We start from the raw sequence: 19113 nt of genomic DNA, 5'->3' as shown, positions 1-19113 counted from the left end.
TATCCATTCTCCACTGGTGAACACTTGAGTTGTTTCCATATCTTGGCTACTGTGAATACTGTTACAATGAGCATGAGAGTGCAGATATCTCTTTGAGATCTTGTTTCTATTTCCTTTGGTGATATGCTCAAAAGTGGGATTGCTGGATCATATGGTAGTTTTATTTTCAATTTTTTAAAGGAACTTCTAGATTGTTTTCCATAGAACCAGTTTACATTCCCACCAACTGTGCACAAGGGTTCCTTTTTCCCCACATCTTCGGCAACACTTATCCATTGTCTTTATGATAATAGCCATTTTATTTAACAGGTCTGAAGTGATATATCATTATGGTTTTAATTTGCATTTCTCTGATGATTAGTGATGTTGAGCACCTTTTCCTGTGTCTGTTGGTCATCTGCATGTTTTCTTTGGAAAAATGTCTATTTTGTTCTTCCACCCATTTTTTAATCAGACTGTCTTTTTGTTTCTTGTTTTTGTTTTTTTTACTATTGAGCTGAATTAGTTCTTTATATATTTTGGATATTAATTGCTTACCCAATGTATGACTTGCAAATATTTTTTCCCATTCTATAGGTTGCCTTTTCGTTTAGAAAAAATTTTTTTTCTTTGTTGATTGCACTTTTGCTGTCAGATCAAAATAATTGTTGCCAAGACCAATGTGATGTAAGATAGGGTCCAATTTTATTCTTCTGTATATGGATATTCAGGGGTTTTTTTTTTTGTTGTTGTTGTTGTTTTTATCCTCACCTGAGGACATTTTTCTATGTTTTGTTCGACAGGTGGGAGGGAGAGAGAGAGAGAGAGAGAAACATCGACATGAAAGGGACACATCGAGTGGCTGCCACCCGCACGACCAACCAGGGCCAGGGACAAACTGCAACCGAGGTACACACCCTTAATGGGAACCAAACCCAGGTCTCTCTGGACCACAGGCCAACGCTCTAACTGCTGAGCCAAACTGACCAGGGCTGGATATTCAGTTTTCCCAACACCATTTATTGAAGGAGACTGTCTTTTCCCCATTGAGTATTCTTGGCTCTGTTGTCAAATATTAATTGAATATATATGGATGGGTTTATTTCTGGGTTCTTGATTCTGTTCCATTGGTCTATGTGTCTATTTCTGTGCCAGTACCATACTGTATTGATATGATAGCTTTGTAGTATAATTTGAAATCAGGAAGTATGATGCCCCCAGCTTTATTCTTCTTTCCCAGACACTTTTGTCTATGAATGGATACTGAATTTTGTTGTTTTGGTGGGGGAGGAAGACAAAAATGAGAAACTTCTTATTGTTGCCATGATGCTGATATCACCTCTCTGTCATGTTCTTTTTTAATCTAGAATAATTCCTGTAACTTTTTTCTTTTATGACTTATTTTTGAAGATATGTTTCTAAGACATTCTACAATCTAAGTTTTCCTGGTAGTTTCCTTAGCCCATTGTATCCCATTATACTGCACATATTGTCCATTTGTACAATCATTGGTGAGGCAAAGCATTGTTATTTTGTTAAGGTGGTTTCTACCTAATGGAACCTTTTCCCCTTTATAGTGAAAAAATAATTGGTATTGTCAGATAATGCTTTGAGATAGAATGAATGTCTTACTCTTCAACAAATTTTTCTTACCCAATGGTTTTGGCATCTACTGGTGATCCTTCTGTAATGAATTGTTATGATGGCTATACACAGTGATTTTCTAATTGAACTATTCCTGCTACATTTATTTGCTAACATCCTTTTGTAAAGTAGAACTGTCCCTACTTTTCCCTTTTCATTTTTTGAGTTATACTATGGAATGGATTTCTTTTTTATTACATATTTTTTTTTTTTATTTAAATTTTTTTTTAATTTTTTATCCTCACCTGAGGACATTTTTGCATTTCTCTTCAGATGGAGCAGGAGGGAGAGATGAGGGAAGAGAAAAAGAGAGAAACATTGACCTGAGAGAGACACATTGAATGGTTGTCACCCACACGACCCCAACCGGGGACCGGGACAGGGACAAACTGCAACCAAGATAAGTGCCCTTAGTGTGAACCAAATCCGGGACTCTCTGGTCCGTGGGCCGATGCTCTAACCACTGAGATAACTGGCCAGAGCTTTATTACATCTTTTAAAATCAGTTACTATCATTGCTCTTTCTGATGCTCAGAGTCACACATTTTGCCATGGGGAGACCTCAAAATAGATTCTGTGTTCTTTTGCTATGTCCTCATTATTTTTTGAGAAGTTCTTACTTTCTGCATAACAAAATATTCTAGACCTACCTTAAGCTTTAACTACCCCAGACCTGGAATCAGTCAATTTTTCTAAGGATTCCTGGTTCCTTTTGGTAAGAAATAGTATTTAAAAACTAAGATCTGTGAACTAGAAGTGCTCATTGTTATTGGGATGTCAACTAGTTTCTTTTTGTCAATAAAGATAAGAATATACATTTGTTTATATCACACATTCTTTCTGATATTGCCAGTTGAAAGTCCAACACTTTGAAAATCCAAAGTTCTGTATTTTCCTTCTCCCATGTTGAAAATTCAGTTTCCAACAATACCAATGTACGCATTTGCTTTATCCTGCCATAATTAATAAAGTACTTTCAAAATTATTATACCAATACCACCATTAACAACAAACCTAATAAGTAAATTCATTATTTCTTTGTGGTTCATTTTGTCTTTAGGATGTATCACACATCAGAGACTGTTCAAATTTACTTGAATTAAATCTAGTTTTTGTATGGTTATGTTATCAATTTGATATATATGGATGGCTGCTTGTTCATATAAAATTTTCATTCTTTCATTCTTTTATTCTTTTATATTTCACTTTAAACATTTATGTTGTTTCAAAAACTGTTTCTCAAAAAACCTACTTGGTGTGGAGGAAAGGAAATCATTAAAATGTGTTCGTGCCATATATACACTGAAAAACGTGATAAGGTTTTCCTAATACATACATGAGGTCACTTAGAATAATAACTTTGAATATGCTTTAGTTTAAAAGATTTGGATCAGGAATATATTTAAAATGTGAATTGCATTTATGTATCAGGTTTTCTTTAAGGAAACTAGCTCATGATTCTCATTTAGTAGCTGTATTATCTTCTTCAGTGGAGAAAGTGTTTATTTACTCATAGAGTTACTAAACAGTGAGTTCATTCTCTAATTGTCAGCTGTAAATCCTTGAAAGCTTCTTTGAGTATTTATCAGAGACCACTTAAAAATATTGAAGGTAGACTTGAGCTTAAAATTAAATGGAATATTCAGTTATTATTCCTTTGCAGTATCTCTGGGTCTTCTTGGACTTTTTCTCCACTTTATTGAACAAAAACCCTAGCACAGATTATTAACTTTTTCCTCCTGTCTTTCTTCACTCTTATTTGCTGTTACCAGACTAATATTGCCTAAATACTGTTTTCGTCATTCTTATTCAAGAACTTTATAATGGTTGCCTGTTGACGACAGCAGCATTAAATATGACTTATCTTTATTAGGCAAAGTTTTCTTGCAGTCTCCTCCTTTTTATCTTCAGTAATTATGAAAGCTATTGCTTCAGTAATCATGAAAGCTATTGCTTAATCAGCATTTACAATGCTCCAGGTACTGAGAGAATGATGCATTCTGTTCTGCTTTGTGTTGCTATCTCCTTGCAGATAAATTCCCTTATCCTTCGCCATTAAAGAAACTTTATATCCTTTAATGGTGTCTGTTGGCATCTTTTCATCAATCATCATCCCATGGTGACTGACATGCATTAGCACCAATAATTAGACCTCAGTTTAAGGGGTTTATTGTAAAGTTACTACAGGAGCCCTCACACACCTTCAAGAACAGAAACAAAATATTGCCAGATCTCTTGAGAACCAGACCTGGAAAACAAAAACAAAACAAAACAGTGCAGCATTCTCCATCTCCCTGGGCCAGCATACCCACCTTTATCCCTCTCTCCTTCCTCCAGCTTCCTTTCTTTCATGGACCACCATGCTGGTAAGTCCCAGTTGCACACCAGGATGTCTTAATGTCCACAGTCAACTGGCAGTAATTTGTGTTATTGAGAATCTTGAGAGAAGCTCTCATTTCAGCAGCCACAGCTGGAGGAGTGGAAGTTTTCGTATATTCTTGCAGAGACCAGGGATGAAGCAGTTTTGAAAAGTTTATGAAAAGGGAAAGTGAACAAAAGTAGATTGGCTCCTACTTATCAATCTTCAAGATGATTTTACTGAAGATGAAACAGAAAATACGTATGTGTTTTTTGAGTGAGAAGTAACTTGAAAATTCTGTGTCCTAAGGTATACTGTGGCAAATACAAGATCTGGCAATAAAACTGCATTATAGTAGACTTGTTTGAATTTTTATCTATCAGTGGAGAAAAGATAACATGAAAAGAGGATGTGATAATTTTACAAATAGATAATTATTCTTTAATGTTTAGAAAATATTTCTGATCTTGGACACGGCCTAATTGTAACAGCCATCTCCTTCTTCCTCTTCAGCTTTGCAGACTCCAACTGTTAGCAAAAATATATCTACCAACATTCCAGAAAAGCTGAAACAATCTGGAAGCATTGATTGTTTTACAGGTAATTAAATCTGTGATAACCTGTTTTTCCAAAAATTTGTGAAGATCTTTTTTATATTACCCTTTCGGTAAAATGTTTGTTTACTTTTTCAGAAGTAAGTGTGATGAATAAAATACGGAAGAATAAGCTATCCAAAGCAATTTACTTGATGCAGAAGGCTCTTCTAGTATTTGGGAAAGATGCAACCTGTACCTCTTCACACAACTTTCTGATGGTAACAATATATCATTTCTTATTTTAGTCTTGACATAAACCTCTGTTAAATGAATGGTTTATTTCCTTTTTCTAAAAATAATGTGTTGCCATTAACGTTAGAATTCGAACCTTCAGGTTTACCAAATCTAGTCATTCGAGAAATGAACCAGTGCCGAGCAGGGGAGCTAATCTAGAGAGCGGGGCAAAGGTGGGTTTATAGTTGTGAGTACATTAAACACAGAGTCTATTCTTGTATTGTTATTTATTTTTTATTATATTCTTTTCCATATAAACAACTATAAACCTACTTTCCCCCACCCTGTATATCTCCAGTTCTGAACTCTCCTGACATGAGAAATTTAATCTCTATATTCTCTCTCTGTAGGGGCAACTTAACACAGGAAGTCAAATGAAATGTGAATAATTCAAAATAAGGGTAACTATAGAATTTTAGTGACACGGTGCCAGCATAATGCATTCCTTACATGGAATTAAAATACTTAAAGTCCATAGGCGAAGGTACCCTCTCTCAGATGGATATTGGTAATTTATGGACCAATTGCCTTGTTGATGTTGTCTCACTCTGGCCTGGAAGTTGTTCTGTCTTCTTGCTGATTCATTAGGTGTTGATTTTGGTTTTAAATTACTGAGAACAATAACATTTCAAGTTATGGAATCTTTTAAATTATTTCCCTTGTGTGTTCCCCACAAACATTTGGCTGTATTGTCTGAGTGAATGGCACACGATGAGGTAGAGAATAATGCTGCAGGTGGATTGGCTGATAAGGGAAAGAAAAAAGTAGGCCAATGCTAGGGGGAGGATACAGAGTTAAGAAGCATTTAAGAGATAAAATTTTAGCATATCTATATGCTCAGAATGAAAAGCCAGACAAAAAGAGAGAAATGGAAGATGTGACAGAGTGGTTAATACATAAAGTGGAGTCTGACAGAAGAGGGGAGGGGATGAGATTGAAAGCACAAATAAAGGGATTCCCCTTCAATGGAGGGTGGGCTGTGGGGCACACACCTCATCCTCTGATATAGAAGGGAAGGTGGGCCCTGGCCGGTTCGGCTCAGCTGTTAGAGTGTCAGCCTGTGGTCCAGAGAGACCCGAGTTTGGTTCCCGCTAAGGGCACGTACCTCGGTTGCAGTTTGTCCCTGGCCCTGGTTGGGTCGTGTGGGAGGCAGCCACTTGATGTGTCCCTCTCTCTCTCTCCTTCCCACTCTATCTGAACAAAAAATGGAAAAATATCCTTGGGTGAGGATTAAAAAAAAAAAGAAGGGAAGGCGGAAAGAACAGATATAGGTTTAATGAAGTCTGTTGGTGTGGAGGCAGAGAGTTGAGTTGATACCCTCTTACCTCAATCATATGATAAAGTAGGAGGCAAAGATATCTGCCAAGAATAGCGGGAGGAGGGTTTCAATGGGGGAAAAAGGAGAAACATCTGTAACAAAAATAAATTAATAAAAAAAATCAATAAAGAAAAAAAAGAATAGCAAGTGAGGGTGCATAGTTGGACTGAGGAGAGAGATGATTATTGGAAAGTGGAAAGGGACAAATGAGAGGTAGGTGACTGCAAGTTAAAGGACTGACCAGCATGATGAAGTTCTAGCTGAGGTTGAAGACTGAATTTTTAGGGGGCCCCATAAGTATGGTGGTGGGACATTAGCCTGGTGTGGTATTTTTAGTAGCTGTGACAACAGAATATTTATGACAGCAGAGTTTTGTACAGGGTTGGATTTTTAAAAAGTGAAAGCATAGATTAAAGTTTAAAATAAAAACTATGTGCAGATTGAGTAGGAAAGGAAATGACACCATCAAGGGGTTTAAAGACTTGGTGGCTACGGAGATGTTAAGAGATTGGACATCTCTATGAGATCAGTGACCAGAAAATCACTCTGAAAGAGCTAGCAGGAAAGGTTTTTGAAATCAGGAAGTAGAATATTGGGAGATTTCTGATACGTAGTACTTTCTGGTCATCTGCCCATCACTGCATCCATCCAACAAACATTTTTGAGTGCCTCTGATCCATTCAGCAAATATTTATTGAAAGCTGACTATGTGCCTGATGTTATGCTGAGTACAGGGAACAAAAACAAAGAAACAAAAATCCTTTGTTTATTCAACAAATATTGATAGATTGCGGTGTCTTTGTGGTCCCTGCCTTCAAGATAAATGTAGTCCATGAGAACATAGACAAGTAATTAGGTAATTATGGGTGAGTGTCATAGATGCTTGAATTGTAAGATTGTCAGGAATTTGTCAAGGGAAGACCTAAACCAGTAATGGAGAATGTTTAAGGAAACATTTAGAAAAGGTGACATGAACTTGAATACTGAAAGATAAGCAGGAGTAACTAGAGAAAGAGGAGTACAAAAGGTGGAAAGGACATTCCAGGCAGAGAGAACAACATGTGCAAATGTCCTGAGGCTAGATAGGTCATAGAGTACTTGTAGTCCAATAAGTCATTCAGGGTGACAGAAGCTTAGATGCAATGGCAAGGGGGTGAGGGGAGTGTTGAGAGAGAACAGTAAGAAGTGAGACTAGAGAGAAAGTAGAGTCTAGTTTATAAGAAGTCTAAGGATTTTGGATAGACACATACTATCATTGTTCAAGGTAGAAAAGACTTTCCTGGGTGTGTTAGGGAAGAGCCTAATTAAATTAGAATTTTCAGCATTTGAATGAAGGAGTTTGATGGTGTTGTTGGATAATCTCAGCTAACAAGGCCAAATGGTGTCTGATTTTTGTTGAAAGACTTTTTTTTTCAGCAGACTCCTCTGTGGCCACATGCTACTGTCTAGTGCTTGGAGGATATTGGTACTTAGTCCGATCTGTATGGCAAATAAAGCTCATTTGACTTTTGGAACTGTTTATCTCAGGACTAATCTTGTGGTCTCTCAGAGCCTTCAGAGAGTTAAACTTCTGGGATTTTCCCCTTTGTTTTATTATGATTCAATCTTATTTTTATACTGTCATAAAATGCCCATTCTGGGTAAGTATCTGTCTTCCTATCACTGAGACTGGGGAACATACTGGAGATATGGGAAGTCTGAAGTTTCCACCTTCTCCTTGTGCATCTTTTCCTTCTATTTTTTAAGTGAAACAATTTTAATTTAAAAAAAAGAAAAAAAAAGCAACCTGTAAGTATAATGCCCTTTAGGATAAACTCATGACATTTCGAGATCCTACTTTTCACGAGGGGGTCCCCCTTAAGGGTTTTCACCATCTAGCAAGTGTTGAATATTTAGAAGTCCTGAAATCTTCTGTAGCCACCTCTGCTCTTCAGTGGTAGTTCCCCGCCCCCATCCCCCAAATTTTAAGGCTTAATGATCAGTCCTCAGGGTACTCTTGTAAACAACAATATTATGGCTCAAATAATTGCCAAACTTTCTTTCCTTAAAGAAGACAAATAAACTTCTTTCCCTTGACACACATTTTGTACTGGTGCATATTACAGAATGTTTTACATTATCATGATCTAGCAATAAAATTATCCCCAAATCAGTAACTGATATGTCACCCAATACCATAAAGTGGTTTGAAAAGCCTGGGTCTTTTCAGAACTCTTAAATAATTCACACCCTGTTTTAATTTTTCAAAAGTTTCCTGACCCTGTGGAGCTGGATAATCTCATCAGGTGTCTGTTTTATTACACATCAATAAAAGGTGGACAAACTTGTGGCCATGAATAAAGCAAAACCTCTCCTAGTTCACTGTTAGTTTTTCCAATGAGGTGACTTTTTCTTGATTATGGGGGATTTATTTTTCCTATTTTCCTGTGTTGATTATTTGACTTCTAGAGGTTCATATTGGCTTTTTACTTAATATACCTCAAATTTATTTTAATGAGTTGCTCCTAAAATCATATGAGGTATCCTTGATCTTCTACTTCTGACCAAATAGAACAGTCAGTGTGTGTGGCTATCATCCTTGCTCTTGGAGTTCACCAACTGAGCATTCAGTATCTTTGCAGTTGAGATTTCTCATTGGGAATAGGCAGGACTCCTCCATCCATGTGCTAAGTGTTACCAAGGGAGGGTTGTATACTGTTTTCTGTTCAGCATACGTTTCTCCTTCCAATCATCACCTCTCGAGTAATTTGTTCTTACCCATTAGATGTAATCAGGTGGGACTTTTCATGGGCCCTCTGCAGGCCCTGATGAGGACTAGTGATGCAAGCTGGGCCAATTCATCGCTCCCTTTTTGGAATCTGAATCTTGAACACAGGAATAAAAAGATTAAAACTAGTTGGCGTTCATTCATTCTAATGCCTATGTCCTGATCAGATAATTTCAGTTTTGTTCTGTAGACCCTCTTACCTTTGTGGGCCTGCTTTGGTCCAAGCCTGGTTTTCCTGTTGTTTCTGTCGCAAAGAACCCCAACTGATACATCTAATTTTCTCCTAACATTATTTGTTGGAACCTAAACAAATAGTTAAATGATCTTAATAATTCCAAATTCCGGCAATAATAACTTTAAGCAAAGGGACATTATGATTTAGCAGATTATTATTTTATAATTGACACAGAATCTAATTTTATGGTCCTATTTTGAAACCAGAACTAATGAAGAAGCTTAGGCTGCTAGAAGTTCTAATAACTCCTGCCTTTAATATTTCCTAAATTTATATATGATGTCCCCTAAATACCACTCTGTTCACTATGACAGCAGTAATTGGATTACTGGGTGTAATTGTTTTTCCTGTTTTATAGCATTTTAATAAAATCAATTCTATATTTTGAGGGGAGGGGGGAAGAATATATGTGAACTAACTTTTTTTTTTCTTACCAAGATTAAAATTTCTTTATTTTTTATTTTTAAATTTGTTTTAATAGGTTTTTTTTCAGAGATCTTTTAGCTCTTTTTAATTGCTCCATGCTGAAGTCTTCCCCATAAAGAGCAAACCTTTTATGATTCTGACCCCTCCCATGAGATTATGTTTTGACCTCCAGGCTTCAAACTACTGACAAAAGATTTAAGCATATTTACATTTTAGTTTTTTTTCTTCTTTCTTTCTTTTAAACGTTTTAAGGGTATTGCAGAGGCAAGTTCATTGGGTTGCCTTTCTGATGAAGACAATGTAGCATAATGTTTAGGAGTATAAGGGTCTTGGATTAGAGTTCTGATTCTGACTAGCTGTATGACTTAAATCAAGTAACTTATGCTCGCTGAAGTTTTATTTATTTTTATTTTTATTTTGTTTATCCTCACCCGAGGACATTTTTGCATTTATCCTCAGATAGCGTGGGAGGGAGAGAGGGAGGAAGAGAGAGAGAAACATTGATGTGAGAGAGACACATCGACTGGTTGTCACCCACACGACCCCAACCGGGGTGGGGACAAACTGCAACTGAGATATGTGCCCTTAGCGGGAACCAAACCTGGGACTCTCTGGTCCATGGGCTGATGCTCTAACCGCAGAGCCAAACCAGCCAGGGCTGCTCTCTGAAGTTTTAATTTCTTCATCTGTAAAATGGGGGTTCTTAGGAAAAGTAAATGAAATGATGCACATTTAATGCTTAGTGTTTGACACAGAGTAAACAGTCAATATTTTTAGTCAATATTCTTCTTCTGCTGCTGCTGCTGCTGCTGCTCCTTCTTACTGCCACTCTATCTTCCACTTTAAGCACTCTGGAACATTCGGTTTGGTCACATCAGAACTATTTTTTGGCGCATTAGGTATATTTTCTCTACCAAACTACACATTTTTCTGTGTTTTATATCAATCCTGTAAATTGTGTATTTTATTCTAAGTAATATTCCTTCCCAGGATTCTTGGATATGACTTAATTTACTTTTCATCTCCTTCTGAAATATACCTTATAGTGTTAAGAACCCAGACTATACCTCAGGGAGAACTACTATACAAGTAGTAAATATAGCACTTTATCATTACGGTCTTATGATAGTTGTTTCTGTATGTCTTAATCATGTCCTTTAAGATTGTGTTATATCTTCCCATAAGTGTTTTGCTGCATCATGGGTATTAAGCCATCATTAAATGTATTTAACTTCAACCTTTTCTCATAAGCATTGAATAACTTCTGAAAAGAGGCAGGTCTCAGTTTTCGTAATGGAAACTACAGAGAGATTTAATTCAGACAATAATATTTTGGACTTCAGTAGTATTATTTTGGAGCGCATTGTAGCACAAACTCCCACTGAGAAAACACTCAGAACTTACTTCTGTGATTTGGTTTAGAAGCTTCTTTCCTTTGAGGTTCTGTGGCTGATTCTTTTCCTGTGATAGGCTAAGGCTCATTTATTCTTTCAAGGTTAGTAAGCCCTTCCAATTTGGCAGGCACCGTGCTAGGCAGTGAGGATATAGAAGAAGTAAGGAGCCTAGCCAATGTGGCTCATGGTTGAACATTGACCCATGCACCAAGAGGTCATCAGTTCGATTCCTGGTCAGGGCACATGCCCAGAATGTGGGCCAAATCCCCAGTGGAGGGCATGCAGGAGGTGGTCAATCAATGTTCTCTCTCATCAATGTTTCTACTTTTCTCTCCCTCTCCTTTCCCCTCTCTCTAAAATCAATAAAAAAAATATTAGAAGAAGTGAAGATATAGTTATTTTCTGTTATCTGATATGTCAAGGAAAACCCATTTCTTCTTTACTTCTGATTGGGGATTGGTTGTCTAGATTTTGCAGATGCAATACTTTGGTGTTCCAGCGCATTGCTGTTATAAGCAACATTCATGTCTACATTAACACTTTCTCTTTTGCAACTGAGTAGAGCTAGTTTCATGGGAATTTTTCTTTCTTGATTTTTTGGGACTACTTCTCTGGTGATAGTGCCTCCTTTCTATTTGAGAAACCCCCTTGAAAAAACCCCTAGTCACTTTCTCATGAATAGAATCTTATTAGCACTGTAATGATTTGGCTCACTAAATTAGGATGTTAATTTCTAACTAGCATTAGGGTTTACCCTGAATCCTATTATAGAATTTATCTGATTTACCTAAATCAAGGACTTTGTTTTAGACTTTTCTTCTGTCACTTTTCACTTAAAACTTTAATATTTTTATTAATACTTTAATATTTTCATTAACCTATTTCAAATTAGGCCATGGGATCTGAATGAGGGATAATAAAGTTAAAATTGATCAAGACTTAATCAGAACATTTTAAACATGCTTTCTTAAAATGCATTATAGTATGGATCCTCCTCCTCTGTCATAGTTTCAAACATCTTCCATTCAGAAAACATGTATTGAACATAAAGATATAGTCCTTGCCACCAAGACACTCGTTATTTAGAGTATGGACAGTCATGTCCACAGATACCATACTGCATAATACTAGATAACATAAAGATTGTGTGAAATGAAGGGAATGAGTGCCTAATTGCACGGGATTTATCTTGGAAGACGTCAGAGAAAGAGATGTGTGAATGGATCTTGAAACACAGGAGAGGAGGGTGTGAAGACCACCCCCCCCCCCCCGGAAGAGGAAAAGGCACCAACAGAGACTTAGAGACATGAAAGAATACAGCATTATCTGGGAATGAGTGACATTTTTTCTTTTATGATTTTGGAGGTTAGGTTGGGTAGGGTGGTAGCTATGGGAAGAAAAGAATAGAGAATGAGATAGGGCTGGAAAATATAGTTGTCATGAGAATAAAAAGGGCTGTGGAGGAGTTTGCACTCTAGTGAATATTGGAGGAGTCATTGACTGGCCAGGCAACTGCAGGTTTGAGAGCCTAGAGTCCGAGAGAAAGGACAGGAGGCCGATTTACTCATCTAAATCAGTGGTTCCCAGTCCTTGCTGTACTTCAGAATTATTCTCGGCATTTGTTATAATAGATGATCAAGGTGTACCCCTGGTGATTTTTATTAAGTGGTTTTGGAATAGGGACAGACTATCTTTTTTATTATCTTAAATATGTTTTTATTGATTTTAGAGAGAGAGGAAAGGAGAAGGAGAGAAAAATATCGATATGAGATGGATACATCAATTGGTTGCCTCCAGTTGAATCTGCAACCTGGGTGTGCCCTGACTGGGAATTGAACTGGTGACCTTTCAGTGCATGGGAAGTGCATGGGATGATGCTCAGCCAACTGCACCACACTGGCCAGGGCACTGGCCGGGCAGGAAAAACTATCTTAATTTTTTTTTTATCCTCACCAAAGGACATTTTTGCCTTTATCTTTAGATAGAAGGGGAGGGAGAGGGGGGAAAAGAGAGAGAGAAACATCGATGTGCAAGAAACACGTCAACTGATTGCCACCCACACGACCCCAACTGGGGCAGGAACAAACTGCAACTGAGGTACGTGCCCTTAGTAGGAACCGAACCCGGGACTCGCTGGTCCGCAGGCCGACACTCTAACTGCTGAGCCAAACCAGCCAGGGCGACTATCTTAATTTTTAAATAAACTTCATAGATGATACTGATCAACAGCCAGGTCTCAGAAATGTCTGTGTGATAGCCCATGGCAGGAAGTTTTTAAAAATCTCAGTTGGGTTCATGGATGTGCAGAGAAAAGCTACGACTGTCCAGTAAGAAGATGCTAGTGTCCAGCTGGTTCAGCTGAGCATGAATTGCTGAGGCAAATTGTGGGAGTAAATGTAGAAAGCCAGGAGCAGTTGGCTAGTCAATAGAGATGGAGTCAAAGGCAGTCTGTGTTAATACCAGGGCCAGTGAGCCAGGGCTGCTCCAAACATAATCCAGAGGAAGGAAATGTCTCCAGACTTTCAAGGAGTTGGTCCCCTTCCCTTATGTTGCATAACCTTTCTTAGGCTGATTTTAGTTGTTCCTATGCAACCTGGAATAATCGTCGTCTTCACAGCCTGTCATGCAAATGAAGGCACATGAACATTTAGTGTTCAAAATATAATAGATTTTTAAAAATCCTCACCTGAGGATATGCTTCTATTGATTTTCAGAGAGAGAGGAAGGAAGAGAGAGAAAAACATCAATCACTTGGGGATTGAACCCACAAACTGCAACCTTTTGGTATACAGGACAATGTTTCAACCAACTGAGCCTCACTTGGCCAGGGCCAAAATATAATAGATTTTATTTCCCTTCTGTTCAACTAGGAATTTCTTCCTTCCAAATATTTCACAGTTATCTAGGAAATCTACTTACCTTATTCATCTCTGGCCTCTTCTTCATCAAGCTCCTGCCTGTTGTTGCCTTTCAAGGAGCCCTGCTCTGTAGGCACATCTGACTTCTCAGGGAGCCAAGGCTGGCCTGTCACCTGTGGTAGAGGGTGGAAGGGTGAATGAGCCTCTGCCCAGCCCTGTGCTGGTTGCGACCTCTGGGCTGAACTGGCACTGCTGATGCCTTGACTCTCTCATAGTCTTTTATGACACAGCTCCTTCAACATGTGGCCCTTACCCTTTCTTTTCTCATCCATTTTCCCCCCAGTTTGATTTGATGAGTGGGAAAGTACAGCTAGTAGAAAATACCAGATGCCATCCTACCTCCCTGATTGATTGATTGATTGATTGATTGATTGATTCATTCATTCATTCATTCATTCATTCAGTGATTCAATAGTTACACTGAGCACCATGTGTATATAAGTTAGCTTTTGAATCTAAACATTTAAGATCTCTGGCACGTAGGCTCTAGAAGCATAGTTATCATATAATATAATCTTTCTCACATGAAGGAATGGGTGTTCTTTGCAGATGGCTAAGATTCCTGAACTACAAGTGCAGAAACATTTTCAAGGTCTTCTGGCACAGAACAAGTGGAATTAAAAAATCATTTATTACTACAGATAGATAAATTTAAATCGTAACTAATGATTTTAGACCTTATATCAACCATTTCTAATAAAAAATAAAAATGAGAAGTTAATTCTGATCTCAATTTAGGCCAAGCTTCATTATTTTAGGAAAAATGTATGATGCTACAGTTTTATAGTCTGCATTCCCACAGGGAGCTGATTTACTCACTTAGCTTTAAATATCACTCTGATGCCTATGACTCCCAGATCCTGTTTCCAATCTTACCCTTTCTTTTGAGCTTGAGTCAAGATTTCCAAATGAAAGCTTCCAACTCATCATGTCTTCTGTAGGGGAAACAGCACAGGTTTTTGTATCTGAGTGAGGGGCATGCAGGAGGCCGCCAATCAATGTGCTCTCACGTCTCTCTCTCTCTTCCTTCCTCTTTCTCTAAAAATCAATAAACTATTACCCAAAAAAATCCTTAAAAACAAAGAAACAACTTTCTGAGTTTATTGAGCTTTGCCTCCCATCCACAGCTTTACTGAAGTATAATTGACAAATGAAATTATAATATATTTAGAATGTACAACGTGATTATTTGATATATGTATACATTACAAAATGATTACCACAATCATGTTAATTAACACTTTCTCCACTCACATTGTTATTTTTATTGTGTGTGTGAGAATGCTTAAAATCTGCTCTCTCAGCAAATTTCAAGTATTCAATACAGTATTATTAACTATACTCACCATGCTATACATCAGATCTTTAGAACTTATTCATTTTATAACTGAAAGTTTGTATCCTCCATTCCCCAATTTTACTTCTTCTTTTCTGATTTGAATGCCTTTTATTTCATTTTCTTTTTCTTTCTTTTTTTTTTTTTTTATCCTCACCCAAGGACATTTTTCCATTTGTTGTTCAGATAGAGTGGGAGAGGGAGAGAGAGAGAGAAACATCGCCGTGAAAGGGACACATCAAGTGGCTGCCATCCACACAACCCAACCAGGGCCCGGGACAAAATGCAACCAAGGTACATGCCCTTAGCGGGAACCAAACCCGGGTCTCTCTGGACCGCAGGCCAACGCTCTAACCGCTGAGCCAAACCGGCCAGGGTTTATTTCATTTTCTTTTCTGATTGCTCTGGCTAAGATATCCAATACCATGATGGATAGGAGTGGTAAGAGTGTGCACCCTTGTCTTGCTCCTGATCTTAGAGTGAACACTTTCAACCTTTCACCATTGAGTATGATGTTAATTGTGGGTTTGTCATATATGGTCTTTATTATGTTGAGGTATGTTCCTTTGCCTGCAGTTTGTTGAAAGGTTTTTATCATAAAAAAAATGTTGAATTTGGTCAAATTCTTTCTGGGCTCTACTGAAGTGATCATGTTATTTTTATTTTCATTATGTTAATGTGGTGTATTGCATTTATTGATTTGAATCACATTTATGTCGAACAATCCTTGATTGTCAGGAATAAATCCTGCTTGATCACTGTGAATGATCCTTTTGATATGTTGTTGAATTTGGTTTGCTAATATTTTGTTAAAGATTTTGCATCTCTGTTCATCAGGGATATCAGTCTATAGTTTTCTTGTAGTGTCCTTTTCTGGCTCTGGTATCATGGTAACACTGATCTCGTAAAATCAGTTTGGTGTCCCCTTCTCCTCAAGTTTTTGGAAGAGTTTGGAAAAGATTGGCATTAATTATTCTTTAAATTTTTGGTAGAATTCACCAGTGAAAGCAGCTGATCCTATGATTTTCTTTATTAGGAGATTTTTGATTACTGATCATCATGTTGTTATTGGTCTGTTCATATTTCTATATCTTCATGATTCAGTATTATACTGTAAGAAGATTGCTCTGTGTTTTTAAGTGCAGTCATAGTTCAGATTTTGTTATCAGTTATAATAAATTTGTAAAATTATTTGAGAAGCTGTCTCTGTAGTTAGAAATTTAAAAAATGGAATATGAATCATTAGTTCCTTGATATTTGAAATATTTTTAAATGAAATCAGTTGAGCCTGACAATTTTGTGGGAAGTCTTTTTGGGGGGATATATTTTCTAGTTTCTTCCATTATTATTCCTGTGTTTGAGTTTTTTGGTGTGGACCTGTTTGGGTTCTTCTTACTTGGGGCTCACTGTGCTTCTTGAACTTGAATGCCTTCTTCCTTCACCAAGTTAGGCAAGTTTTCTGTCACTATTTCTTCAAATATATTCTCTAACCCTTGCCCATTTTCTTCCTCTTTGGGGACTTCTATGGTGCAAATGTTATTACATTTCCAGTTGTCCCACAGTTCTCTTAAGCTATCTTCCTGTTTTTTCCTTTTGGTTTTCTGATTGGTTGATTTTTTCTTCTCTGTCTTCTAATTCACTGATCCGGTCCTCAGCTTCCTCTACTCTGCTGGTTAGTCCTTCCAATGTGTTCTTTATTTCTGCTATGTTATTCTTTATTTCCACTTGGTTGGTTTTCAGTGTTTCTATATCTTTGCTCATGGTGCTGATGTCCTTACTCATGCTGTTGAGCTTCCTCAAAATCATGGCTCTGAACTCTACCTCTGATAATTTGCTTAACTGCATTTCATTGATCTCATCTTCGATAGAGTTCTCTTGTTTCATTTGGGATTTGTTTTTTTGTTTCACCATTTTGGCTATCTCAGTGGGTTTTGGAGCCTGCCAAATTTTCCCTGTGGGTGTTGGTGTTCTGCTGTTTGTGGCTTCCTCTACTGGGTTTGGATGAGCCTGGGTGGGCCCACATTAAACACCACTGTAAAGTCTTACTTTCCTGGGTAGAATTTGCAAGCCCAGGAAAGGTTCAGTTATCCTCTAGCTTTTTCCTGGAGGCTAGTAGTCTCAGTTACTCAGGGCCTTGGAATGTAGTCCTGGTGTTCTGCATAAGAGGATTTCCAGATGGTGGAATAGATGCTGGTTGTTAATGGGCCTCAATTTGAATTTCTTTGCCTCACCTGGGAAAGGCTGAATCTCCTAGTGGGGGCTGCTACTTTTCCCCACAGCTCTGGGAAGGAGCACACTGGCCACTGTTTTTTTGTGGCTGCAACTCAGCAAAAACTCTGAGTGCCCTCCACATCCCGGGTGTCCCCACAGAGTTCCAGCCCAGTCTGCCCTCCCTCTGCTGTAGCCCCCAGGTGAGTGGCTGTGGCTATTTCAGTGCTCTGTCCCAGCTGTCTGTGCTGTGGAGCGGGCTTGGTCTTTATTCCCCAAGGACGCTGCTCACAGGTAAGACTGCTGCTGTCCATGGGCTCCCAGCCCGCTACCCTCTCATGCCTACACATATCCTACCAGTGTCCTTGGTTGTATGGTCCTGTCCTGCTGCTTTTCTGTTGTTTTTTTTCCAAGGATTTGTCTTTATTTTAGTTGTAATTTGTGTTTGGTCCTGGGAGATTGTCTGTGTAGCTTCCATTTACTCTGCCTCCATTTTCACCTGTGTTATGAACTTTTTAATGACAATGAAATATGACATTAGACATTCAAAGGGTCTGATTAAAAAAAAAGAAATATTTCATATTAATATATGATAATGATAAGCATATTAGACATAAACATGATACTGTTGCCTTATTTAATAATTAATTATTTTTTACTAGCCTTATTTAGTAGTTGTTTCTTTTTATTCCTATAAAATCATTCAGTGCTTGAAATATACGTACCACCAAGGCTCAAAGAACTGTACAAAGTGAGATAGTGTTGTTTAACATCACTACAAATGTAAATGAAATTAAAGCTCTTGAAATATATTTTTCTGGCCTGGCTGATGTTGCTCAGTGGATTGAGCATCGGCCCCCAGTTCAGTTCCTGGTTAGGGCACATGGCTGGGTGCAGGCTCAATCCCCAGCAGGGGATGTGCGGGATGCAGCTGATCAGTGTTTCTCTTTCTCCCTTCCTCTCTCCCTTCCTCTCTCTCAAAAAAACAAACAAACAAACAAAAAACAAAACAAAACAAAAAATCAATAAAAAACATTTTAGAAATATATTTTTCTGGTTTCACACTTTATTATAGGAAGCATATTCTCTAATTGAAAAGATTGAAGCAGAACAAAATGCCCTATATTTGTATCAGAAAAATGTGGACAGTTCAAAAAGGAAGAAAAGCAGAATCCCTCCTCCACCCATCCTGCTATCCCGAACTCACTGTTCTGTGACGCTGAAACCTGCTCCATTTATTTCAGATGTCAAGGTATGTTGTCTACTATGATCATCACCTCAGGCAAAGCGACCGAAGTACTTTTATGACTAGAATGATGGATGCTTTGATTGCTTTTAGGGCTTGACTAGTCTAATTTATAATCACAGAACACTGGGATTAGTATTCTGATGTCTTAATTATACTTCGTTTCTTCATGATCTTTTTCTTTTTATGCTATTTCCCTTTATGCTCCCTATGGACCCACATATATAGTAAAGAGAAACAGTAGAGAAGTATTTCTAAGTATGTATCTTCATCACCATGGCTATATGACTATATGCTGACATTCTAGAGTGACACTTGAACAGGGTAGAAGTTACGCTCAGCCAATGGTGGGGATGAGGACATTTTGAGATGATGAATTTAGAGGTTTTTTCCAAAGTTCTTCCAAGTAAGTGGGGAATTCTTCTGATGAAAACAAATGACAATTTCTGCCAT

General features: G+C 37.8%; 1 protein-coding gene across 1 annotated transcript in view; it reads left to right on the top strand.

The window, feature by feature from the left end:
• Window positions 1-19113, top strand: part of CFAP54 (cilia and flagella associated protein 54) — a 276792-nt gene that overhangs the window by 59100 nt on the left and 198579 nt on the right. Inside the window, exons 18-20 of the mRNA XM_036250829.1 lie at window positions 4496-4582; window positions 4675-4796; window positions 18490-18666. Coding sequence (XP_036106722.1) covers window positions 4496-4582; window positions 4675-4796; window positions 18490-18666 — 386 coding nt within the window. The remainder of the gene's footprint in view (window positions 1-4495; window positions 4583-4674; window positions 4797-18489; window positions 18667-19113) is intronic.

This window comes from Molossus molossus, unplaced genomic scaffold (genome assembly GCF_014108415.1).
Source record: "Molossus molossus isolate mMolMol1 unplaced genomic scaffold, mMolMol1.p scaffold_m16_p_10, whole genome shotgun sequence".
Lineage (NCBI taxonomy): Eukaryota > Metazoa > Chordata > Mammalia > Chiroptera > Molossidae > Molossus > Molossus molossus.
Note: the sequence above shows the minus strand (reverse complement) of the source record. Positions and strands in the feature narration are given on the sequence as shown.